Source organism: Lactuca virosa, chromosome 6 (genome assembly GCF_052849685.1).
Source record: "Lactuca virosa cultivar CGN04683 chromosome 6, Lactuca_virosa_CGN04683_v6, whole genome shotgun sequence".
NCBI classification, from domain to species: Eukaryota; Viridiplantae; Streptophyta; class Magnoliopsida; order Asterales; family Asteraceae; genus Lactuca; species Lactuca virosa.
Window position 1 is genome coordinate 80288648 of NC_136431.1, and position 27323 is coordinate 80315970.

General features: G+C 35.5%; 3 protein-coding genes across 3 annotated transcripts; 2 read left to right on the top strand and 1 right to left on the bottom strand.

The window, feature by feature from the left end:
• The first annotated feature begins 6039 nt into the window (after positions 1–6039).
• On the top strand, positions 6040–6666 carry LOC145121687 (uncharacterized). Its single transcript, XM_079057398.1, has one exon. It carries the CDS (start codon positions 6040–6042, stop codon positions 6664–6666), a length of 627 nt encoding a protein of 208 aa, XP_078913524.1.
• A 10834-nt stretch (positions 6667–17500) lies between these two features.
• On the bottom strand, positions 17501–18006 carry LOC145121688 (uncharacterized). The gene is made up of 3 exons (XM_079057399.1): positions 17977–18006; positions 17594–17899; positions 17501–17524 (listed from the first exon to the last, which is right to left on the bottom strand). Exons 1-3 carry the CDS (start codon positions 18004–18006, stop codon positions 17501–17503), a joined length of 360 nt encoding a protein of 119 aa, XP_078913525.1.
• Positions 18007–22809: 4803 nt separating this feature from the next.
• On the top strand, positions 22810–24574 carry LOC145120593 (GDSL esterase/lipase At5g22810-like). Its single transcript, XM_079056401.1, has 5 exons — positions 22810–23151; positions 23225–23358; positions 23460–23693; positions 23910–24165; positions 24241–24574. The coding sequence occupies exons 1-5, from the start codon at positions 22848–22850 to the stop codon at positions 24432–24434; spliced, it is 1122 nt and encodes a 373-aa protein (XP_078912527.1). The 5' UTR covers positions 22810–22847; the 3' UTR covers positions 24435–24574.
• Positions 24575–27323: the final 2749 nt, after the last annotated feature.

A 27323-nucleotide genomic window follows, 5' to 3' on the forward strand; every position in this document is an offset into this window, starting at 1 on the left:
TTGGGGTTGAAACACACTTTTATTCAGAACTAGAACAAAAGAGAAGAGCTTACACGCTCAATATTACAAGAAAAAGAAACAACCCTCTAATACTCACTCTAAGTATTACACACTACACTCTCTGTTTGTGGTGTCTTACAACTGAGGTTAGAGCCTCTATTTATACTTAAACAAGCCTACAATTACTACTGCTACCATTTATTGTGTTCATTATGTGAACATACGAAGTTGCCATTTGAGTTCTTATTGTCAACATAGATAGAGGCGCAGCTACTGATGTCAGGTTCACACCAAGTCTGGTTTACACTCACATTCTCCCCCTTAAACCGAACTTGGCTAGAGATTCGTCACGCCGATCATGTTTCGCATTTCACTATGTTTCACGTATGCTAAAGCCTTTGTAAATATGTCCGCCCATTGATCCTTCGAGTTGACATATTCCACTATAATTTACCCACGTTCAACACATTCTCGTATGAAGTGATAACGAATGTCAATGTGTTTGCTTCGACCATGAAACACAGGATTTTTCATCAATGCGATTGCTGACTTGTTATCGACATATAAGGTGATAGGCATAATATGATGTCCCGTGAGCTCCTTCACGAGATTAGCAAGCCAAATGGCTTGACATGCTGCTGTTGTAGCTGCCATGAACTCGGCTTCACACGTGGACAAAGCAACAGTCTTTTGCTTTTGGGATTGCCAAGTTATCGCATTCCTTCCCAGATAGAAAATCATTCCACTTGTGCTCTTGCTATCAACAGGGTCACCTCCAAGATCACTATCGGTAAAACCAACCAAATCTTCAATTTCACGACCTCTTCCATAGTTGATTCCATAATCAACGGTTCCTTTTACGTATCACAAGATGTGTTTCACAACTTGGAAATGCAAAGTGGTTGGTTCCTCCATGAAACGACTTGCAATTCCAACCGAAAATGACAGGTCTGGTCGAGTGTGAGTCAAGTACCTCAAACAACCTACCACTCGCCTATATTTAGTTGGATCAACTTTTTCACCATCTTCATCCTTCTTAACCTTCAACTTAGGTTCCATTGGTGACGTTGTCGGATTGCAATCCAGCAACCCAAATTGCTCTAAAATCTTCTTTGCATAAGCCGTTTGTCGCAAAGATATTCCCCACTTCTTTTGCGAAACTTCGATTCCAAGGTAGTAAGAAAGTAATCCCAAGTCACTCATTTCGAATTCTTTCTTCATTTGTTCTTTGAATTCGACAACATCATTAGTGTTCGACCCGGTAATGATCAAGTCATCAACATAGACACCAACAATAAGAATTTTGTCTTTTGAGTTCCTTTTGTAAACAGTTGGGTCTTGTGAACTTTTTGTAAAACCAAGCCTTTTTAAGCTTTTATCCAAACGAATGTTCCAAGCTCGAGGAGCTTGTCGTAGACCATAAAGAGCTTTATAAAGCTTGAACACCTTGTGACTATTTGCTTTATCAACATATCCTTCTGGTTGGGTGACATAAACCTCCTCTTTGAGATCTCCATTGAGAAAAGCCGATTTGACATCGAGATGGTGGACAACCCACCCATGTTGAGCTGCTAAGGCAAGAATGAGCCTTACGGTGTCAAGTCGTGCTACCGGTGCAAAAACTTCATCAAAGTCGACTCCTTCCTTTTGTACAAATCCTTTTGCTACAAGTCGAGCTTTATGCTTCACCACTTTTCCCAAGTTGTCTTTCTTCATTTTAAACACCCATTTCAAACCGATTGCTTTGTGTCCGGATGGCAAATCAGTAAGTTGCCATGTCTTGTTCTTCTCGATTGCATCCAACTCTGTTTGCATAGCCTCCTGCCATGCCTTAGAGGTTACCGCCTCTTTAAAATTCAAGGGTTGATCCGCTGCAATCATCAACAATTCTCCGGGTTCAAGGAACACATTTTCGGTCTCAGAATAAATATCGGTTAACGGACGCAATCCCCTTGGCCCAATCTCACTAGAAGGGCTTTCCATATGGGGCGAGGTTGAAGAAAACGGGGCTGAGACAGGAGTATGTGGAGCTGGTTCAGGCTCGTCAAATTCAGCATATGGTTGTCTAACTTGGATAGCATCGATTCCTGGGCTGTTTGGTTGTTTCGGATTGATTTCGGGGTCATTTTGAGGTGTTTCGAGGTGTATTTGGGGTTGTGGTTCAATTATGGTAAAGGTCTTAGGAGTCGCCATCTCTTCTTCTTTGTTTTTGTACCAATTACATTCTTCTTTTTCGTCAAAAACAACATCGCGACTAACTCGCAACTTTCGGTCTTGCGGATCAAACAAACGGTTGCCTTTAGTTCCATCTTCCACACCTAAATACACCATCTTCTTACTTCGATCATCAAGCTTCTTCAAGTGACCACCTACAAGTTTAGCAAAAGCAACACAACCAAAAACTTTTAGATGTTCAAGGTTGGGCTTTTTGCCAAACCACGTTTCATAAGGCGTCTTGTCGGGAAGTACTTTTGTTGGCAGGCGGTTGAGAAGATAAACTGCATGTCTAACCGCTTCTCCCCAAAACTCTCCCGGAACATTTCTACCTTTGAGCAGACTTCTTGCCATGTCCATAACGGTCCGATTTCGCCTTTCTACAACTCCGTTCTATTGAGGCGAATATGGTGTCGTAAGATGCCTTTGAATACCATTTTCTTCACAAAATAATGAGAATTCTTTTGAAGTGAACTCTCCCCCTCGGTCCGTTCGAAGTGTCTTTATTTGATAACCTGAATTCTTTTCAACCATCAACTTGAACCGTTTGAAAGCGCTCAAGGCTTGAGACTTCTCCGATAGCATGTAAACCCACATCCACCGGCTAAAATCGTCTACTAAAAGGAGAAAATATTTACTCCCTCCAACAGACGTAGGTGTGATCGGACCACATAAGTCCGCATGAACAATTTGTAGAGGTTTTTGAGCTCGAAAAACTGCATGATCCGGGAAAGGAATTCGGGTTTGTTTGGAAAGAACGCACCCTTCACATACTTGGTTTGGGTGCTCAATCTTTGGGACTCCGATTGCCATATTCTTTTCGGACAACTTCTTTAAGGCGAGAAAGTTAACATGACCGAGTCTAGAATGCCATATCCAAGCTGGTTCGTCTTTTGTTGCTAAAAGACAAGTCGGTCTACCGGTCCTTAAAGGAGTTTTATATAACCGGTTTGGGGATCGTTTAACTCTCAAAAGTAGAGTTTTGTTTCTGTCAAACAATGTCAGATCCGACCCATCCATTATGACCCGACTCCCTTCCTCCGTCATTTGTCCAAGACTAATAATATTGTTTTTTAGACTTGGAATGAAATATACCTCATTAAGGAGTCTTTGGTCGCCATTTTTGCTATCGAATAAAATCGACCCTTTTCCCAAAATAGCGATGGTCGAACCATCCCCAAATTTCACATGGCCCGTAACGTGCTCATTTAGTTCGCGAAACTTTGAGCGGTCTCCAGTCATGTGATTGCTAGCACCGTTGTCGAGATACCATACCTCAGACTCGACTTGACTTTCTCCCGATGCAAGAAGATTAACACAAATCTTCTCTCTTAGAGACACTTTTTTGTGTGCATATTCTTGTGAGGTTTCCATCATTAAAATAGCCTCTTCTTCGTTGGCTTGAGTGAGGTTTGCCTCCTCACCTCGATTCTTGTTTGGACACTCCGAAGCATAATGACCAAATTGTTCACAAGTAAAGCATTTGATTTTACTTTTATCCTTTCAAGAAGGATTATGGTCATTCTGATTTGTATTGTACTCGCGACCACCTCCTTGGCCACGTCCACGACCTCGGCCTCGTCCCCGGCCTCGGTTACCATGTCCTCCTCGTCCTCTTGAAGTGTTTGACGAGTTTCTCTCGCCAGTTTGCTTCGAACGAGATGCCCACTCGGCATGTGTAAGCAATAGAGAAGGTCCTTCTTCTTTTTCTCCATAGCTTCGAAGTCTCTCTTCATGGGTCTTAAGACGACCCACAACTTCTTCCACCGTCATATTCTTCAAATCTCCGAATTGCTCGATCGATGTTACGATTTGTATAAATCTTATCGGTACGGCTCGCAAAAACTTCTTCACAACCGTAATTTCTTCAATCTTTTCACCAAGAGATCGAATACCGGTTACGATAGTATTCAATCTCATGGAAAAATCATCTACCGATTCCTGTCTTTCATCCGGATCACCTCGAAGTCACTTCTCAAGGTTTGAGCTTTAGCCTCCTTGACCCGATCGGCTCCCATGTGCATCATCTTGAGCGTTTCCCATGCTTCTTTAGCTGTGTCCTTCTCAGCTAACATCAGAAGTACGTCCTCTGGAATTGCTTGATAAATAGCCGCAAGAGCCATTCGATCTTTACGTTCGTCCGTTTCTGCATTTTTAATTACATCCCATACTCCTTGTGCTTGTAAATTCACTCGCATTTTTATGGCCCACACCGCGTAGTTCATCTTCGTCAGCATTGGATAGTGTAACGTAACGCTACCGTCTTTCCCGGTCCTTTGAAAACTTTCAACTCCGGCTTGAAAAGATGACGAGGTTGGTGTAGTCATTCTTGGCATATACTTGGGCATACACGAGTAAGAATCTATATATATATATATATATATATATATATATATATATATATATATATATATATATATATATATATATTTTTTTTTTTTTTTGAAGTACGGGGACCAATATGAACTTTTCAGAAGTTCAGGGGGCAAACAGAACTTTTACAGAAGTAAAACAGGGGCTAAATTGAAATTTTTCTGAAAAACGGGACCAAAATTGCAATTTTTCTGAAAAACAGGGGCTAAATTGCACTTTCCGGAAGAACATGGGCTAAACTGCAATTTCCAGAACTTTGGTCAGCTGCTGACGTCACTGCTGATGTCACTGCTACAGTGCTGCTACAGTACCGTCTTCTCCGGCGAACCCTGGTTTTTCCGGTGACTTTTCCGGCAGATTTGACCAACTTTGACCGGTGATTTGGAGGCCTTCCGGTGGTCAAAAAATTCAAAAAAAAATATATTTTCGGAATCCTCAGAACGAGACCTTTCCAACGGTGTACTCCGAAATTGTTTTTGAGACAAAAAAAATTTCGACCAAAAAACAGAGAATGCTTCCCCCGGAGCTTAACCAAGCTCTGATACCACTTGTTGGGGTTGAAACACACTTTTATTCAGAACTAGAACAAAAGAGAAGAGCTTACACGCTCAATATTACAAGAAAAAGACACAACCCTCTAATACTCACTCTAAGTATTACACACTACACTCTCTGTTTGTGGTGTCTTACAACTGAGGTTAGAGCCTCTATTTATACTTAAACAAGCCTACAATTACTACTGCTACCATTTATTGTGTTCATTATGTGAACATACGAAGTTGCCATTTGAGTTCTTATTGTCAACATAGATAGAGGCGCAGCTACTGATGTCAGGTTCACACCAAGTCTGGTTTACACTCACATTGTGAAGCTTTCTCTATTATTGAGATCGAACTTGGGTTCGCGTATGACATGCTTTACACCAACGCAAGTGTTGTATACACCTTTGTGGGTTTCCTATGTCGTGTTAGTAGTGTTATCCTCATTGTCATGGTACTGGTGGGCTTCCCTTTTCTGTGTGATAGGGACGATTAACGAATCACTGATATTGTCATTACATACCTATTAATTGCAACAGCAGTTATAATGGAAATTTTTGCAGCTATTACCATGTTGGGCTCCGACTGGACTGATCACTAGTTAAGCCAAAAGAACTACACTCGGAATATCCTCATATTTCCATTCTTGAAGAATCCGACTAAACCACGATGGTGCAACTGTATTGGACAGTTAGACCTGCTGAGTGTCTCCCTTGAGGAGAAGCCCCCTAGTTTTTTACAAGCCCAGAAACTCCTCGGGATAGATAAGTATCGCACAAAGCACCGTTACAAGACTTACAGCAAAGTTTCTGACAAACTAAAAGATCTGATTAATCGTCAATTTCTTGATTTTATGAAAGACAACACTGATCCGAAATCATTATGTAGTCACAAAGGTAGTTTTTCTCTAAGAATGTACGACACTCTCCTATGGAGTACTACTAAAGTGGAATTTGATCAGAGCATCCTTATATGGCGCATTGCCACAGGTCTTTGCTATTACTCAGACGAGCCTGATGATAAAGATGAAGCTGAAAGTGATGTCTGTCGTACGGAAAGCAAACATATATCTGACTATCTGCTGTATCTTCTCACGACATACCCTGTTATGTTACCAATAGGAATTGGGATGATCAGGTATCGAGATACTTGTGCTGAAGCCACGCGTTTCTTCAAAGAAAAAGAACCTATTAATGGAAAGGTTGAAGCATCCAGAAAATTGCTTGAAGTTAAATGCACTGAATTGCCTCCATATAAAGTGAAGGGGGATCGATCCAAATCCGCCTTGTTTGATGGTTGCAGACTCGCATTAACTTTGAGAAATATGGAAAAGAAAGAAATGTGGAAAGTCATGAGTCAAGTATGGATAGAGATTCTAGCTTATGCTGCTACTCACTGCAGAGGGTTTCAACACGAGCATCAGCTTCGTAAGGGGGGTGAGTTTCTGACTCATGTTTGGCTTCTAATGGCACACTTAGGTATCACGGAACAGCTTCAGGTATCTCAAGGTCATGCTAGAGCCAAGTTCAATGTGTCATAGGTGTAACTGTGGTTTAGGAACGATAATTCCATTATTCTAATTAATTTTGTAGCAAAAGAGTAGTATTCACAAACATGTGTTTTTCGATTTATCCCAATAGGAATCTGTTGGGTAGTAATTACATTAGCTCATCATTGTACCATTCTTATCTGTTATATTAGTGCATTTCATCTTTATGGTCCAACATTCAGATTCTTGTTGCCTCTCAAACTTGTTAACCATAGTCATTCATCATTAAATGCATTTTGCAGTATCTGAGTATCCTGAACATAAGCATTTTGCAGTTAAATAACATTCACTACAAGATATTAGAGTATTACCGGTGATAAGCGTTGCCGCTAAAAGTGGCGTTTGTCGCTGCTAATACTATTAGCAGTGACGCGTCGTCGTTAAAAACCTACCGCAGATGCTTTGTTGCTAATACTTAAAATGTCGCCGCTAAAGTATTGTGGCCACTACTAACCATGTGTCGCCAGTAAAGATGTCGCCGGTATTAATATTTTTTTTTTTTTGTATTTCACATTAAAATTGAAAAAAATTGTATCAAAAATATAAAAACCGCTATGCTATTAATTAATCTAATCTTATATCCTTCCATTCCAAAATATTAATCCAACATCCGTTCAAAATACTCATCTAATTTAACATAATGCAAAATACAAGTCTAAAATACTTATACAAATAAAACATTACAAAAATCCTACAACTAGATACTCGTCATCATTGCTCTCCTCGTTTCCTTCGGTTTCATTTCGTTGTGGCAACGAACGAAACCAATATTCAAGTGCAACACTAAATGTTGGATCTTTTAACATTGTTTGAAGCATGTCCAACTACAAAGAAAACAAGATAGTCTTATAAGTTAAACCAACATTATAACATTCTATATACAAAATATACATTCCACATACAAGCAAAGTACAAAATATAGCATTGTACTATAACTAACAATTACCAAACTACAAAATACCATTATAGCATTATACTTTCATAAACTAACAATTACCAAATTATACATATTCATATACCACATTATAGCATTGTACAACTAACAATTACCAACTACAAAATACCATTATAGCATTGTACTTTCATAAACTAGCAATTACCATATTACACATATTACATATAGCACATTATAGCATTGTACTATGACTAACAATTACTAAACTACAAAAAACCATTATAGCATTGTACTTTCATAAACTAACAATTACCAAATTACACATATTATATATAACACATTATAACATTATACTATAACTAACAATTACCAAATTACAAATATTGCATACAACACATTATAGCATTGTACTTTTTTTCATTTTATCCATTATAGCATAGTATTTTCATAAACTAACAATTACCAAACTACAAAATACCAATATATTAAACTATAACGAAACTAACAATTACCAACACATAAACTATTACAAAACTAATAATTACCAACATTTGAAATTATTACTAAACTAACAATTACTAACATTTGAAACAATTATCAAAATTAAAAAGTCTTGTTACCTGTGATTGTGGCAGTAGCTGTGTTAGTGGTTGTTCCTAATTGTACATCGACACAACCGTAAAAGGTTTACGCCCGATGCCTCTGATATGGCCTCGTCGAACACCCAATAATCTTTCAAAACGATTTTGTGTATCCTTTGGTGTTAAACCACTGGCTTCAGAAGAAGCTTGAGTTTGTTGACTGATCTCATGGAGTAAAGCATTCTGTATTTTCAAAAAATGACAAACATCATAAAAATTAGATTAATAAATACCCCTTGACGATATAAAAACTTACACTACAAGAAAAAAGTGATTTTGCTATGGAAGAAATTCGTTGCGAAAAGCTGAAATTCCATTGCAAAAGACGAATAACGACGGAACTTACGACGACCGATGTTTGTCCCAAAAAACCCGTAGCGAGAGTTTGCTAGGGAAACAATCATTCCATCGCAATTGTGACAACGGAATGAAATCCGTTGTAGATGGTATTCCGTAGTAGGATTCCATTGCAAATTTTATGGTAGTTCTTCCATCACAACTTCCGTTGTAGTTAATCTTTAGAAAAATCTGTGGTGATGATTCTCTAGCAAATTACGTGGTGGTGAATCCCTAGTAAATTACATGGTGGTGATTCCCTAGTAAACTCTGTGGTGGTGATTCCCTAGCAAATTCTGTTGTAGTGAATCTCTAGCAAATTCCATGGTTGTGGATCCTTAGCAAATTTGGTGGTGATGAATCCCTAGCAACTTCCGTTTGATGACTTCCTAGCAAATTATGTGGTCATGAATCCCTATAATTTTCGTGGTGTATATTGTATAGCAGATTCCATATCAAATATTTCATATGGACGGATGGATAATTGATTTATAAATTAAATCCAAATTATTTTGTATTAATATATGAAAAACAAAAATAACAAAAAAATCAAATAACATTATATCATAAAATAATACAATAATTATTTATTACATGGAAAATGGAAACTGGCTAATGTTGTTTTGTAATGACATTAATAAGATCCATTTCCGTTTTAAGTTGTTTTTCAAGTTGTCTGACTCTTGCGTTGTTTTGTTCTTCTTGGGCCTTCATTATTTCTTTAAGCTCTTCGTTTTGCTCTTTTTGTTTAGCAACAAGCTCTCAAATTTCTTCCATTTCATCATTTTTTTCGGAATGTAAGATACATCCGTTTTAACGTAAATATTGGTATCGCCTTTGCAAAATAGCCTAATCCATAAAGTCTTCTTTTTTATCAAGACTACCAACAACATCATAAAATAGTTTGTCCTCCTCAAATTCAGCACCTTCAGCTTCCAACTCTTCCCGTTTTTCTGTATAGGCCGCTGAAAAAATAAAAATAATATAAGGTAAACGATATCAAAGTTATGAATGACATTATGGAGTAGCTAAAATATAAAAGTTTAATTGCACTTAAATGAATATTACATGAATTTGTTTATCTTTTTCATCTGTGAATGCGACTCCATCGTGATTCTTCGTGTGTGTATGCAGGAACAATTCACTATGGGATGGATCACTGTTGGATTAGGTGTCTAAGCTCATAACTATAATTCGTATAAACTTGAATTGATAGTAGCATAGTCATTTTAGGTTGCCTTCAAATCTGGCAATTGAATAGGATAACTGTTTAAGAGAGAAGAATGATTTATTAATTTATTACTTGGTTAATAAATTAATTAGAAATCAAAATAAATGAATTTATTAATGTATTATGGAAATAATATATTAATTAGAAATCATATTGTTTAATTAATATTTAATCGGAAATTAATTTGGAATTAATTTTGGGATTAAATGAATTAATTGAAACTGTAGGGACTAAAGGTGACAATATTCAATAGTTGAGCATTGGGCAATTCTAGGACCTCCCTATAGTAGGGGGAAAATGAAATCTAGAGTGTCCCAGGGTTTCCTTGGGCTCTATGGATGCCTTGGATACCCTAGGGAGGAAGTAAAGGGATTAGGGATATCTTGGATTTACCTGCCTTATCCTACACCTTCCCATCACCTATATAATCTCTCCTTAATGAGGAATTTCATCCAAGGCTTCTTTCTAAGACCCTTGGACGATTTTTTGGTTCCTTCTTCTCTCTCTATAGTATTCCTTGGTTTCTTGAGTTTGTTTGTGAACCATTAGAGGTGTGACACTTGCTCTCAAAGTTCAAGATCTTCAAGGATTTGATTGTGATTACAATATAACAATCAAGGTATGTATCCTAACCCTAGGTTTATGTTAATTTCGAAAATTATACTAGCCTCCTAGGGTTTCTAGTTTTTTTGTTCAATGCTTGTATGTCTAATAGTGAAAACATAGATCCTCAAATTAGGGTTGCATGCACACATATGATTGTTTGCTATGTATAAAACTCATCAGCGGTATCAGAGCGTATGGTTTTTTTTTTGTTTTCAATTAGATTTTGGTACAATTGATTGTACTTGACAAAATTAGGGTTTATGGCTCTTAAACCCTGGGGCTTTCAATTTTCACAAATTATGGTTAAAGAACCCTATTTTTTTCGAAAAACCCAAAGGGTTTTCTAACCCTTTTCTCTGGCCACCTTGGAATCGAAATCTAGGGTTTCCTAACTCTAGGGTTTTCGAACATTAGGCAAGGTTGAAAGCCTTGCTTTCCACTCCAAGCAATAGATTTCGAAATCTAAGGAATAAGTTAGTAGGTTGTTATTTTTGGTAATTATCTTCTTAATTGTTTAATTGGATAATTAAGGATATCGCTACCCTCAATTTCGAAATCTACGCATAAAGGATTAAATTAAGTTAATCTGTTTAATTTAAATTGATGATCCTTATGTGATTTAATAATTTAACTAATTGTTTAATTTTTTGGATAATTATTAAATCAAAGATTTTTAATTTTTTAAAAAAAAATAAATTAAATGGTTTTAATTTTCGAAAATTTTAATAAAATTAAAAACCCTAGTATTTTAAAAGTTTAAAATAAACCCTTATACTATATGTAAAATTAAAAGTCTAATAATATATATATATATATATATATATATATATATATATATATAAGACAAGTCAGTCGAACCGCTAGTACGCCTCATTCACGAAGCCGATCTATAAGGGGGTATAAGGAAACTGCCTATAAAATGGTAGTTGGATGGGTGTCCGCTCTCACCCACCGCTTATTTGATTGGTGGAGGGTCGTTAGCCGAACGAGTTTGATAGGACATAACCTCATTAAAAGTATAATGATAAAAAGTAACTAAACTATTTTCTAAAATCTCACTCTTAGTTACTTTAGGATAAATGTGAATTTGATTTTAATCCATGAAATTGCATATTGCACCTTATTGGTCGTTAGTGGAGCGTGTGTGGTTAACCGACACACTAATATGGGACTAATATTGTTGACAATGGGAAACTCGTGAATTATTATTGATTAATGGAGTGTGTATGGTTAACCGGCACATTAATTAGATAATCAATGACATCGAGAGTACCAAACTAATTTGCATGGTTATTCACACCTTGTTTGTGATCCTCGGTATCCCAGTCACAAATGGAAAGGGTATAATCGAGATTAAACATGTCATTGAATAGTTCAATGAATCTCAAAAGATCTAGGAATTTCATTTAAAACCTAATTCTTTCAAATTTCGTTTTTCATGCTGAAATTGGTAAATCGTCATTTACCTACCTTTAAATAATTTGCAATTGGATTATGGCATCCCTCTTCTGAATTGTGAATTATTTAGTTGGATCCTAGCATTGATTTAAATTTTGGGTTTATAATCAAGGATTAAAATCAACTAACTTGAATTCTCTTTTCTCTTATTATAGATGTCAAGTTCTAACACCAATAGTCTTTTTCGTTCTTCTGGAAATGTTTTTCCTTCTGAAGATGATCTTCCACATGTTGATCAAGGTGAAAGAATGTTCCCTTCTTCAAGCAATGGTGGAACTGGAAATCATGCTTCTCCAACTCTTCCTCCACCTCCTCCAGTAATTCTCCCTAAACCACGTTTTTCTTCAAACTAAAAAATACGAAGTCACTCAAACCCTATTGGCAAGTAAACATCAAGATGGAAAGTTTGTGTGTGCATATGTTTTGAAAATGAAATCGCACATTGATAGATTAGAGATGTTGGGTGTCGTTTTCCCGAAGGAGTTGGCCATTGACTTGGTTTTGCGTTCGCTTCCTAAGTCATATGGTCAGTTCATTAAGGACTATTATATGAGGGACGAAGACATGACCCTAATTGATCTAACATATATGTTGATTGATTTTGAAGCAGAAATGCTTAAGAGCACAAGTCAAGCAAAAATGTTTGAAGGATGTGTCTCTAAAATTTCCATGGACATTGACAATGGCAACATTGGTAGTCCAGAAAATGTTTCTCTTCCCAGTGGAAAGGGATAGGCCAAGGTCAAACCGTTTGACCATATGGTAAATAGAAAGGCTAATTCTAAGATAGTTCCATGTGCTAATCCCAAAAGGTCCATGTGTTTCTATTGCCAATTGAAGGGGCATTGGATGCGAAGCTGCCCAGACTACCTGAAAGATCTTAGAGATAGTAAAGTCAAGTTGTGTGACTCTACCTCAGGTACATCCAATATATAACTCCATTATTTTGTTAAGTTCCTATTCATAGATTCTTAATACATGATGTGATAGTCACATTTTGATGTTTTGCAGAATCTAAAAAGAAAGAAGGAAGCTTAAGAAGAGTAAGCTGAATCTAATCATGAGAGATGGATTTCGGTTGCATAGTTCGATGATCAGATTTTTGAGCTGCTGCTTAGGAGTTATAATAGATTGCTTAGGAAATATTTAGAAACATAGTTTTCATATATTTTCCTTGTAAGGACAATTTTTTCCGCATATTATCAATAAAGTGAAATTTTGTTTATTTACTTTGTATTTCCTTACAATGGCATTTATGAGAATTGGTGGTTATATTTCTAATATTAGCAATGTTAAATGTGGGTTGATTCTTAATTATATCGTTTGTGGTAATGTCATCATTAACCAAGTGAAAAATGAATTCTCATCACCCAAGTTTCGATTGGATAGTAACTTGGAATCATACAATTCGAATTGTGTGATGTATGAGAATCTATAGAAGATTAAGACTAATTCATTGATCACATGTTTATGTGAGTCAAGTGAAGGACTAAAGGATCTAATACACATTGATCTGGACTATTTAGATCCACCACAAAGAACGATAAGTCTATTCGTCATGATTTACTGATGGTTCAGTAAATATGATTGTGTTTATAAAAATAAACATAATTTTAACACTTTGAAAAGTTTTCAAAGAGTAGTAGAACAAATATTAAAAATTTGTTAGGCAGAAAGATAAAAGTTTCTCCAATCTGAAAAGAGAGGAAAGTAATTTAGTATCATGTTTTATGATCATCTTAATGATTATGGAACCATGTCACAAATTGATCCTCGTAGAACGTCTTAGTGCAATTGTTTGACTAAGAAAAGGAATCAAATATTGTTAAAATGGTTTAATCGAGAGATGAGTCATACTTCGTTTCCAAATCAAGTTTTGGAGGCATGCTTTAGTAACTTCAAATCGTATCTTGAAGCTTATTTCAACCTAAGTAGGTTTATAACACCTCATGAAATGTGGAGTAGTAATGTTTTCTTACTCTAACACATTTGGAATTGGTAGTTGTAATGTTTTGGTTAAAACAAAAGATGAACTAGGACCAATTCCATGAGATGTTTTCTTGACAAGAATCCACACAAACTTTTGAATATTTGTTTTTGCTTGTCGAGGGATGTTCCTTAACAGAAAAACTTATATGTCAAGAATTCATTGGGGGTCTTGTTAATCTTGAAGAGTTTCAAGAGTCAATCGAGAATAAACATTTTAGTTATCACTAGCACACGACCTGAGGCTAATAACTAATCGTGTTGACACATTCTTGTTTCTATGCACCTTCCAGTTGAGTTAGCAATGCTTATGAGTTCTATGGTTCTCATTTGACTGCAAAAGGCAGAGCACGTTGGTCAGGGATGGTACATTGATCAATATGAGTGAGCTGTTTGACAACTTGGAAGACTTGGTAGGCCCTTGTGCTACCAGATGGCAAAAAATTAAGAATAAGCAAGGTTCAGTCCATGAAAGGAAAACAAAATTTGATTTTGGTTTGTCCTCAACCATATCTTATGATTGTAGGTTGGAATTTATAAATTCATATGGATAGGAACGCATACACCATAAAATCTATGTGGCAAAAGGTTTCGCTCTAGTTCATGAAAATGATTATGAGGAAACACTTTCGCTAGTTGATTTTAAATCTGTTTAATATCATTATGGTTAGCAGTTGTGATAATTGCGTTCTCAAATTCGTATATGATTACAACATCCCTTTTCATAGTTCGAATTGTGAGAAATGGCAAGAATTAGTGTGAACATTCATGAAATATTGCTATAAGTTCTGAAAGGGTTTAGACACACACATATGTTATCTAATGGAAGGTGTATAAGCTTGAGAAGACTGGTTGAAGACTTATCGAAGTATCACGTATTAGAAATCTGAACTTCAGTAAGAAAGTCAAAGAGTATTTATTTCTAGAAGTCCAGTTGATTTCTGGGTACATGTCAAAGCTAGTGGGAGCATAATTCTTATACTAAGTATTGCAGGTTGGCAATACTAGTTGTAGGAAACAAAGATTTCAAATTTTAAAAATTGCAGTATTTGGGAATTGTTTTACTACAAAAGGATTTAGGGGAGAAGGCACTCATACTTCATTTCAAATCTAAAAGTTTAGATTGAAGGATTTTAATGGAACTTAGACATGAACATATATGAATATCATGTTGAAGTGATTCAATCTAGGAAATTTGATATATGAAAATATTATATCAAGAGACTGATCAAGTATCATGTCTTTATATAAGATATTATGCATCGAATCTCATATGCTTCAGATATAGTATTGATTACATATGCTATAATATTCACTTGTTCTAATTTTCCAAATGCCTGGGGCATTAAAAGGGAAAAGGACTAGAACTTGGTATGACTAAAGTTATTGAACAACTGTCAAGAACATTCTTAGGTTATTCAAAAGGATTGGTTGCTTGTGGACAGTTGCAAGTATAGTGATATTCGGACGGGCCATATTGACATAATTCTGAGTTGAAGTGATTCTTATTCAGAATTGATTATCGTATGGAAATATGGAAAGGTTTCCATAGTGGGAGTTGATGATTATAATCTATATGTGAGTTAGGAACCTTAATGCAAGAAGGTGTTCAAGGAGTTATCTTGAATTTGAAACTTCTTTACCATGAAATTGTTTAAAATAACAAAGTTTAAATGGAGCATTTTGTGACATCGTTGGCTAAGTCTCGGTGACTTTGACGTCACATCATCACAAAAGGATATTACATGCAACGTTAGACTTTAACACATTTAGTGGTGACAAGAATTTGGAATTCTCACACTTGTAATAAGGATTTGGAATTGTAATATGAGCATCATTGGAATTATGTCCAATTGATCTGTTCACAAAGGGAGGAGCATAGAGAAACATAGTATGCACGTTTAGAACACGGCATGACAAATGTTTAATTCAAGAATTTAGTTGATTAATCGAAACATTTAATAATTAATAATGTCTAATTAATATGGTGATTAAATAATAAGTGTTTTATTTATATTCAATAGTTTTGAGATTATACTTAATTAGGTTATTATTGTGTTTCACTTTGCATGTTTTACTTCCAGAATAATTGGATTATTCAAACATCCACAGTCGATCATACTTTTGGAAGTAAGTAGTGAATCAAGACTATCATGAATTGAATTGTAGATTGTCTATGGAGATTAGACATAGCAATGGTTTTGCTGCAATGTTCATGAGTACTTGAAAATGGGGATTTTAAGTATTGGATAAACCCATGCTTAGAGAAATACTTCATGGATTTTATCACGAGTAATTTTGAGACGATAATATCTTATATTCTTGAAACAAAGATATATGAGTTGTTGTTTATGATTCGGTTGTGCATTGATAATACGTAAACGCATTAGTAACTTGATGTCCTAAAATGTATTGTTGTGTGTGATTTGATGAGTGAATAGTACAAGCATATGAGTCGAAGTTTATCCATTCCTTTTTCCCTAAACGGAAAAATTGATATATGTGGGCCCCTCGATGATTTGATTATGAAATCTAAAGCGCTTGGCCAAGCCTGGACTGAATTGATGTGTTCAATTAGTAGTCTCAATCAGTTGTCATAAATCAGAAATCGGGAAACAAATATTGGACGGAGAGATTGATTATAATCCATATCTCACGTCCTTACGATATCTTGTAGAACAGAGGAATATTTGATCACTTATCTAAGGACATGTAACCGACTAGGTCAGAGTTTGACAGCGTCTTTGAAAGCAACAATTTGCTAGTCAATTTTTGAAGTCATACTTGCAACTATAGTTATTAGACTTATTCAGGTGCGAGACTGTTGGCGTAGGTGTCTAAGCCCATAACTATAATTGGTATAAATTTGAATTGATAGTAGCACAGTCCTTTTAGGTTGCCTTCAAACCTAGCAATTGAATAGGATAACTATTGGAGAGAGAAGAATGATTTATTAATTTATTACTTGGTTAATAAATTAATTAGAAATCAAAACAAATGAATTTATTAATGTATTATTGAAATAATATATTAATTAAAATCATATTGTTTAATTAATATTTAATCAGAAATTAATTTGGAATTAATTTTGGGATTAAAGGAATTAATTGAAACTGTAGGGACTAGAGGTGACAATGTTCAATAGTTGAGCATTGGGCAATTCTAGAACCTCCCAATAGTAGGTGGAACGAAATCTAGAGTGTCTCAGGGTTTCCTTGGGCTCTAAGGATGCCTTGGATGCCTTAGGGAGGAAGTAAAGGGATTAGGGATATCTTGGATTTACCTGCCTTATCCTACACCTTCCCATCACCTATATAATCTCTCATTAATGAGGACTTTCGTCCAAGCCTTCTTTCTAAGACCCTTGGACGAATTTTTGGTTCCTTCTTCTCTCTCTATAGTATTCTTTGGTTGCTTGAGTTTGTTTGTGAACCATTAGAGGTGTGACACTTGTTCTCAAAGTTCAAGATCTTCAAGGGTTTTATTGTTATTACAATATAACAACCAAGGGATGTATCCTAACCCTAGTTTTATGTTAATTTCGAAAATTATACTAGCCTCCTAGGGTTTCTATTTTTTGTGTTCAATGCTTGTATGTCTAATAGTAAAAACATAGATCCTCAAATTAGGGTTGCATGCACACATAGGATTGTTTGCTATGTATAAAACCCATCAATCACGTCCCAATTTCCTCTTCTACATAAATACCATAAAATGTCAAATATACACATAAACATAAACATTGATGTACCATTAAAAAATTACCAAATCAGAAGCTATCTTCAAATGATTTGCAGATCCAACATTATGGGTAGGTTGTGCTACTCCATCAACCACACCGTTACGCCTATTTTTCTTGTTCTGCTCAGATTTGAGCTTGTATTCATCTGTATTCCATTTTACTTGCAAGGATTTCCAGACTTCTTGTGCAATATGAGCTGTTTTAAAGGCATGTGGGTTTCTTTGTGGGCTCCGCATGTTGTAGAGATATTGACCATAACTTTGTGCCGCTTTACTTGCCCAAGCATGCCTCACCAGCGAGTCTATTGTTTCACCCCAACAACATCTTTTCTACACATTAACAATATAAACAATAGTTTAAATGTAAATTTTTACCAAACAACAATATATCACATATAGTTAACTACCTGGAACTCCTCCCAATATAATTCGAGCATTTCTTTGCTTACTTTTCCCCAAGTGTACCATTGTGGATCTACTCTTTGTAAAAAAGGACCAACTAATAATGTGTGCACAAGGGCCTGGTGGCATGAGCCTACAAATAATCATGTGATCATTTTAGTTTTTAATTCATATGTGCGTGTACACCAAAAGGTTATACATAGAAAAAAGTTGTAAGATATGATTGGTAACTCACGTTTTTTTTTTCAAACATGAACAGTTAAACGTCCATCTAGTCCACAATCTTTAGAGGAATTGTTTTCACCTTCTACATTTTTCACAACATATCCATTCACGGTTGGTTGTTTTAGTGATGGGGTAGATTCCAGGATAGGTGTTGGTGATGGGGTATATTCTAGGGTAGGTGTTGGGATAGATGTATATGTTGAGGATGTGGTAGCTCCTTTAGGTAAGGAGGATTTGGTAGTTACTGTAGTTGTTGAGGATGGTAGTGTCAATGAAGGTTTTGAGGTTGTGGTAGTAGATATAGGTGTTGATGATGTGGTAGTGGATGTCGGTGTTGAGGATGGTTTCGATGATGTAGGTGCTGAAGTTTTGGTTGTAGATGTAGGTGTTGAGGATGGTATTGGTCCAGTTGCTGAAGTTTTAGATGTATTTGTTGAGGATGGTGTGGATGTTGTAAGTGATACTGAGGAAGTGGTATTCATGGTTGCTGTTAATGATTTAGGTTTAGGGGTTTTGGTGCTAGATGTTATATGTGCATTGGATGTGGTTGCTGATTTTGGGAAGTCGACTTCTTCATCTTGTAATTGTCTGCTTATGAATTCTGCAGTTGAAGTCCTGTTGCAGTTCAAAACTTGTGGTGCAATGAATTTAGTTGCCTTCACGCCTGATGCTCCTTTTGGTTTCAAGTTCGAGATCTTTCTTACTTAAAAATAAACAAAAAACTATAGTCAATACCAATGTATTAAAGATGATAAATTATTGATGAGCAGAGAACAATCATACAATAAAAATAAATTATAGATGAAGGCATTACTATGCATGCATACTATTGAATACAATTAATATTACCTACTTCGTTAACATGTGATTAAAGTGCGGCAATCATAGATTATGAAATCAAAACCAATGTAGTTGTAATTTAAGATGATAATATATATGAAGATGATCAGAGAACAAGAAATGATGATCACGACAATAGTAAATTAAATAAAAATAAAATTTAGATGAGTAACAACCTATATCGTCAAAGTCAGTGCACACACGTAATAAAGAAAGATTTCGATCAATTACCCGCCGGAGATGATTCCAGAAAATGTAAACCCTATTTCTAATAAGTTAACTTATCTTAATATGCAGCCTTAACATGTGTAGGTTAGAGGGAAGGAATTGGGAAATATTTTGAAGCTCTGCTAATGAATAATTCAAACTATACAAATTAGCGCTAAATATTTAGTAATTCAAATTTTTTTAAAGTAGCTCCAGCTTGATAGAAAGGGTATATAACGTCCAGAAAGAACAAAGAGTAACGGGGTGTTCATACCATAATTTTAATTTAAAATTATAAACGAGAATGAAATAATAATAAACAATACATCTTTATGTTTCTATGTTTGAACCAAAATTTATATATAAAAGACGTATGGGTCATGGGTCGATGTGTTTGTTGCTTATATTGTAATGGTAACACCCATGGATGACATATGGGTCATGGGTCATGTGGTAGTTGCTTATAGTGTCATGGTAACACCCATGGATGACATATGGGTCATGAACCAAGTTGTAGTTTCTTATAGTCTCATGGTAACACCCATGGATGACATATAGGTCATGGATCAAGTTGTAGTTTCATATAGTGTCATGGTAACACCTATGGATTACATATGGGTCATGGGTGTGATGGTAACACCCATGGATGACATATGGGTCATGGGCTGCTTATAGTGTCATGGTAATACCTATGGATGACATTTGGGTCATAGATCCATGTGGTAGTTGCTTATAGTATAATGGTAACACCCATGGATGACATATTGGTCATGGGTCATGTGGTAGTTGCTTATAGTGTCATGGTAACACCCATGGATAACATATGGGTCATGGGTCATGTGGTAGTTGCTTATAGTGTCATGGTAACACCTATGGATGACATATGGGTCATGGGTTTATGTGGTAGTTGCTTATAGTGTCATAGTAACACCCATGGATGACATATGGGTCATGGATCAAGTTGTAGATGCTTATAGTGTCATGGTAACACCCATGGATGATATATGGGTCATGGATGAAGTTGTAGTTTCTTATAGTGTCATGGTAACACCTATGGATGGCATATGGGTCATGGGTGTGATGGTAACACACATGGATGACATATGGGTCATGGGCTGCTTATAGTGTCATGGTAATACCCATGGATGACATTTGGGTCATAGGTTCATGTGGTAGTTGCTTATAGTGTAATGGTAACACCCATGGACGAAATATGGGTCATAGGTCATGTGGTAGTTGCTTATAGTGTCATGGTAACACCCATGGATGACATATGGGTCATGTGGTAGTTGCTTATAGTGTCATGGTAACACGCATGGATGACATATGGGTCATGGGTCATGTGGTAGTTGCTTATAGTGTCATGGTAACACCCGTAGATGACATATGGGTCATGGATCAATTTGTAGTTGCTTATAGTGTCATGGTAACACCCATGGTGTAGGAAACGTTGTGGACGTGGACTTTTAGTAATGGGTAGATGGGTGAGTAGGTGTGTGGTGGAAGTGGCTTAGGGTGGGTGTGGGATTAGAGGAATGGTTCTTAACCTCTAAGCCGTAAGTCATAAGCCTTACAAGCCATGTGCCTTAAGCCCTAAGCTATAAAATGTGATGTTTCTTCCCCTGTTGTGTCGCACAGGTAAATAAAATACGACCCTACTCCTAATTTCCCTCTCTACAATTTCGTTTGTGATGTTGTTTGATTTGTTCACGTCAATGTCTTGAAACCCCTACTATTTTGATGTTTCAAAAAGGGATTTATAGATGCACCTTTGATAATTGTAGGTGTTTTGTACCCTTGTTCTAATCCTCTGCTTTTCATGCTTGTATTGTACCATAAATGACATAAGCAAAGTTAATTGCACTAACGAAAGATACTCAAAGTAAATGGTTTTCATGCTATAAATATTTGGGCATAAATAATGATAAAGTGGTTCAGTTAATCCATTGAGATCCTTCTGTTGTAAAGCTGCAGCTTTGATTGGAGACTATTGTTCATGGTTAGAGTATGATAGATTATTACATATTCCCAACTCTTGAAATGGGTTCTTCAGATATTTTTTGTTGAGTTGTTCTTATTGTTAACCCTTTACGACCACTAGTCAATGTTGATTTCACGATTTGAATTTTGTATGAGTTGGAATTGTACAATGCCCACCCCCAAATGTATAAATTTAGCAACGTTTAAATGGAAACCATTTTCATTTTATGGCACTACTCATTAGTGGGCATAGTGTCCCCCCTTAAAAAACTAAAGAACGAAGTATTTACGCCTTTAGTGCCAAAGGTAATTGGTAGCTTGTTGAGGGAACGGACATGACTGGATGTTGGTCTTGAGTTGAAAATGTAATTGTGGTTCATAATCCGGATAGAGAATCAAAATCAGGTCCGGCTGTCAACCGACGTCGAGGTGGATTGAGAACCGAAGATGATTGTGTGTCTTCCCGTCCGGATGGTATGATAGAATGATACCTCATAGAACTGGTCTAACATGGAGTAGGGCTAGGAGAGATATCTCCCAACAGTTATCATATCGGTACGTTACCCATGTTCGGAGAATAATCAGGAAAGAAAAAAGTTTGAGGCACCAACAATTGTTGCAGATAAATTGTCGATACTGAGCCCGGAGGTTGAGTGCCAGGGCCGAAATCAAAACTCCATAGCAACAACCGAAGGGGAAAATCTCCAACTCAAAGCGAGGTCTGGTAGCGAGATGATATGCTCACAACACCGAAGGCAATGAGGTTTAAGCAAAATACAATTAATAATGGCATCATGAAGTTCTGCTCAGTGAATAACTAACTGAATATCCCCACTATTTGATTTTCTCAACATTTTTTAGTTGATGTTTATTTCGTTGAAAAGAATTGTAGGCAAATGTATGGTTTTAATATTGAAGGGCAATTTAGTCAATTAGCTTTTTCTCATAAATTAATATGATTAAAAAAATTATAAAAACTGATTAAAAATGTTTAAAAATAGATTTGGGCAAATCCGATATTTTAAAAGATTAAGAATGATAAATACAATATTTAGAGTTTAGATCGGACAAATATGATATTTAAATGTTTATTAAGGGTATTTACGAAATTCTTTCCTTTTTTAAAAATGAAAAATTATAATACTAAGTAAATAAGTTAACTATTATAAAATACATATCATAAGTCATTTTTGATGTCAAACAAATCAATGTGAAAATGCTTTAACAAACCACCAAATATACATGGAATTTCAAATACTAACAATCAAAGTAGTCGACTAACATTCTGTCAAAATCAAATAGAAATGCAAAGTTGGCATTTTATTTTTAACTGTCGTTCTCTTTTTCAAACAATTATGGCACTAAATGCGAATTTTATGTGACAAGTATTTTGTTGCTAGGCTAGTTGGTTAAGACAAGTAGTAGTATCCATCATGTAAAGTTATTAACTCATTTAATTAGCATAGTCTACATTAAAAATATTTGTTTGTTTTGAGAGAAAAAATACAATTTACTCTATTCGATCATTAATATCTTCTATATATAAGTTTCCTCCATCTAAAAAATACAATTTACTCTATTCATTATCTTCTATATATAAGTTTCCTCCATCTCACATAGACATATGCACTGCCTAGTTTCCCTTTCGAGAATACAACACAAAATGTCAACTAGCGAAACATCATATTGGAGAGTTGATTTTCTTCTTGTGTTATATGTGGGGATTTTACATCTATCAAATACAAAAGGAGACATTCAGCCATTAATTCCGGGAATCATGGTATTCGGAGACTCTATTGTTACAGTCGGAAACAATAACCACCTCTCAACCGTTGTACAATCAAACTTCCCTCCATACGGTAGAGACTTCATGAACCAGCTCCCCACTGGTCGGTTTTGTAACGGAAAACTCGCCTTGGATTTCACTTGTAAGTATTTTATTATAAAATTATCACCATGACATGTTACAATTATTGTATATATTTCATACTTTCTGTGCAGGTGAGAACCTTGGATTACCAAAATACCCTCCTGAAATACTAAACAAAGAATTAGCTAAAGGGGAGAATCTCTTAGTTGGAGCCAACTTTGCATCTGGTGGCTCAGGATATTATGAGACCACTGCCAGGCTATATGTAAGACCAAGTTTTCCTTATTACAATGACTTTAACATAATGTAAGAAATTGATATATAATTAGAATATAATCCATTTTAGTTTTTTTGATATATAATCAGAACACGATTCCATTGAGCAAGCAAGTTGAGTATTACAAGGAGTACCAGATAAAGCTGGTGGATGTTGCAGGGTCATCGAATGCAACTTCAATAATCACAGGTTCAATATACCTTGTGAGCGCTGGAACTAGCGATTTTGTCCAAAATTACTATGTCAATCCATTCCTATACGAAGTCTACACACCTTACCAATTTTCAGACATCCTTATACGAGCCTACTCCCATTTCATCCAGGTTAAAAAAATAAAAAAATAAAAAATAAAAAGTTTTTAACACTCGAATTCTGGTTTACATTAATAAAATCAAATGGCGTAACTTTTTTTTGTTGTTGTTTTAAATTGATTGAAATAGTTTGTTACGCTTATGGGGTTACAAACAATAAAGGGTGTTTATCTTTTTCGAAATATATTCCATATATAACTTTTAAGAAACTTGAATTATTTTTCTTAGGAACTATATAGGCTAGGAGCAAGAAAGATCGGAGTATCGACATTGCCACCAATTGGGTGCCTACCAGCATCCATTACAATCTTTGGTAAAGGTTGCAATGAATGTGTCACAAAGATGAACTCGGTAGCCCAATACTTCAATAAAAAGCTCAACGCCACATCTAATATACTAAAGGCCAAACTCACAGGCCTTAATATTGCGGTGCTCAATATCTACAAACCTCTTTATAACCTGGTTCTGAAACCTAACGATTTTGGTATACGATTGAAGCGTAAAATTGGTTAATGCATCTTGTATATACATGTAGTAATGTAATAATTCGTATTTTTAGGTTTCTTTGAAGCACGGAAGGCGTGTTGTGGTACTGGTTTGCTGGAGACTTCGTTTCTATGCAATGAGAAGTCACCAGGGACGTGTGCCAATGCCACGGGATATATTTTCTGGGATGGGTTTCATCCATCGGAGGCAACAAACAAGATCTTGGCAAACGAGTTGCTCCTTGATGCCATCTCTCTTTTGTCATGAATCATAATGGCCTAGATCGGAATTTGTATACAATGGTACAAACATAATGGAAATTCAAAATGGTATTTGCACAAACTTGCTTAATATTAAAAGTGGTACATCCCAAAATCATAATGTAAATGAAAATTACAATTGTATCCGTTGACTCTTCATTTGTTAAAATCAATCTGTGATATCGTCATCTCATCTGGTGCTTGTAGAAACATATCATTCTCATGAAAATAAGCAAACAACCATTTGAAATTTGACCACTCATGTTATTCTAAAACTTATTTTTGACATGACTCGATGTTCTAGAAAATATTCTCTCTATACTTGTCCATATCAACCGGAAAAATCAAAATTAACTTGATAAAAAAAGGTACTAGTGTGCAAGTAACGCACATATTTGTTTTGAGGTCCATTGACAGAAAAATAACGTCATAAATATTTTGAATACAATCAAGAAGCATTAAATCGGAAATTCAAAAGGATAAATTGTAGCAAGCTTAAGTACTTTTTTATTATCGAAAGAAGTAAAGAAATCTTTAAGACCGAAGCAAACCATGCATATAAGCAACTCCATAGTCATTTATGTAAGATATATGGCTATAATTATATATAAATTAACATATAAGTACATACAAAATTATTTAAATGGAATAAAGTAATTAATATACTTATAAGAAATAAATTATTATTTATCAAATAAAACAAATAAATAAATAAATAATTGGTTATTAATTTATCATTTATTATCTAAAAGCAAACTAAATAAATAAAAGAGTTATTTTATTAATTAAATTAAATGGTATCTTTATAAACCATTTATTTATTTAATGGGTAATTAATTAATATGTTGGTTTGATAAAACAGTTATACTAGAAAAGGTCGTTAAGTTGGTCATTAAATAAATTAGGTCACTTACTGTAAAGGTGACAATTTTTTATACAAACTAGTGACACAACGATAAATAGGTTTGAGTTGAGTTTTTCTGATTTATCAACCCGTTAACCTATTTATTATATGGGTCGTGTTCGGGTTACAAATAATTATATTGGTTGACCTGTGAACCTGTTTATTTTATTAGATTATATATATATATATATATATATATATATATATATATATATATTAAATAAAGAAGAGAGTAAGGACTAAGTAAATATATGTTATTTAGAATGCAAATTGGCATGTTTGTGACTAATTTATATTAGGGTTGAAAAGGACGACACAAATATTTCTATGAGTTGCGTCCAGATTAATCTTTTATAGCCCACCAACCTATTAACGTACGACCCTCCAACCTAAAACCACCATGGTTGCCACCCCTATGTAAAACCATAATAATCCTCCTTCAAATCCCCAAAACCAGTGCTCCTTCCTCCGCCTTATGGTTTCGATGACTTCAAAAAAGCGAATAAGGAACATTAGATTTGATGATTTGGTTGTCTAGCAGTTGTCATTTCAGCTTTACACGGATATTAAAAGAGGTAATCATTAATGATTATTGTTCTCCCTCGATAATGGATTTTTACACCCTATAGTTGTTATTAATCATCATTAGTTATCGTTGGATACAAATCTGAGGATAATAAATTTTAAAACTATATTTTATTTTGTTATTTTGATTTTGATTCTTGAAACTCTTTTTGAACGAACCAATATCTTACGTGACAGTGGCATATGTGGTATGGACTCTGATTACCTATGTGCTATGACTCGTCTTCGCGATACGATTCCGGGATTCGACTGTAGCGGTTTCACTAATAAGGACACCCCCCCTAAATCCCACAAGGCATTGGCTTGTGCCCTTTTTAGCAAAATCGTCAAATATATGGAAGTTGACTTCGACATGACTGTTAGACAGAAACCAGTCTTTGAGTGTCTACGGGCACCTCATGCTCAGGATTTTCTGCTAGCTATCCCTATTGATGGCCTTGGTCAACATATGTCTCATGTGGAGTACCGGACTATCCTTCGTTACCGCCTCATGATTCCTCTATTTCCAATTGACAATATATGCCCAGTTTGCCACAAGACATGCTTGGATACCTTTGGGGAACATGTGGTTCATTATAGAGACCTCCCTGGTTTCAAGTACAGACATGATGTCGTTAGGGATGTTCTCTTTGATGCTTGTCGGCGTGCTCGTATTTCTGCGAAAAAAGAAGCGTCAGTGAACTTTTTGACGGACCCATAGGATGGAAGGTCCACACTTCGACCGACTGACATTTTGGTCTTTGGATGAGTAAGAGGTAAGCACGCGTGTGTGGATCTTACTGGGGTCTCTCATCTCGTTGGTTTGAGGAGCGAGGGTTTCACAGCAGGGCATGACGTTTTGAAAGTCGTTGAGTGCAAAGTGGCAAAGCACGAGAATGCATGTATAGAAAATCAGCATGTGTTTGTACCTTTTGCATTTGATACATTTGGTTTTCTCGCACCAGAGGCGGTGGAGCTCCTCAACAGAGTCCAACGGGTCATGCATTCTAATGTCATATCTCCTAGATCCACATATGTTGTTATCAAAAGAGTTAGTTTTGCCATCTAGAAAGGGCTTGCAGCGCAGTTTGTTGCCCGTTTGCCTTCCATCGATATGTATTGAACTTTATTAGTCGAATTATTGATAATATAAATCCCCAACATTGGTTGAAATCCATTTTAGTAGTTATGATCACAAAAATATTAAATTATTTTGATTGTTCTTGATCCATTCTTTGGTTTTTCTTAACGTATTAACGATTTATAATTATAATTTCTATTAAAGTGTTATTATTGTTATTAGTCACATGCATGATTTGAAAAAATAATATCATGAAGCTCCTTCATTTTGAATGTGTTGTTCTTGCCAAATTTAAATTGTGGTTGAATGTCTGAATGTTCTCATTATTTTCCATCTGAATGTGATGT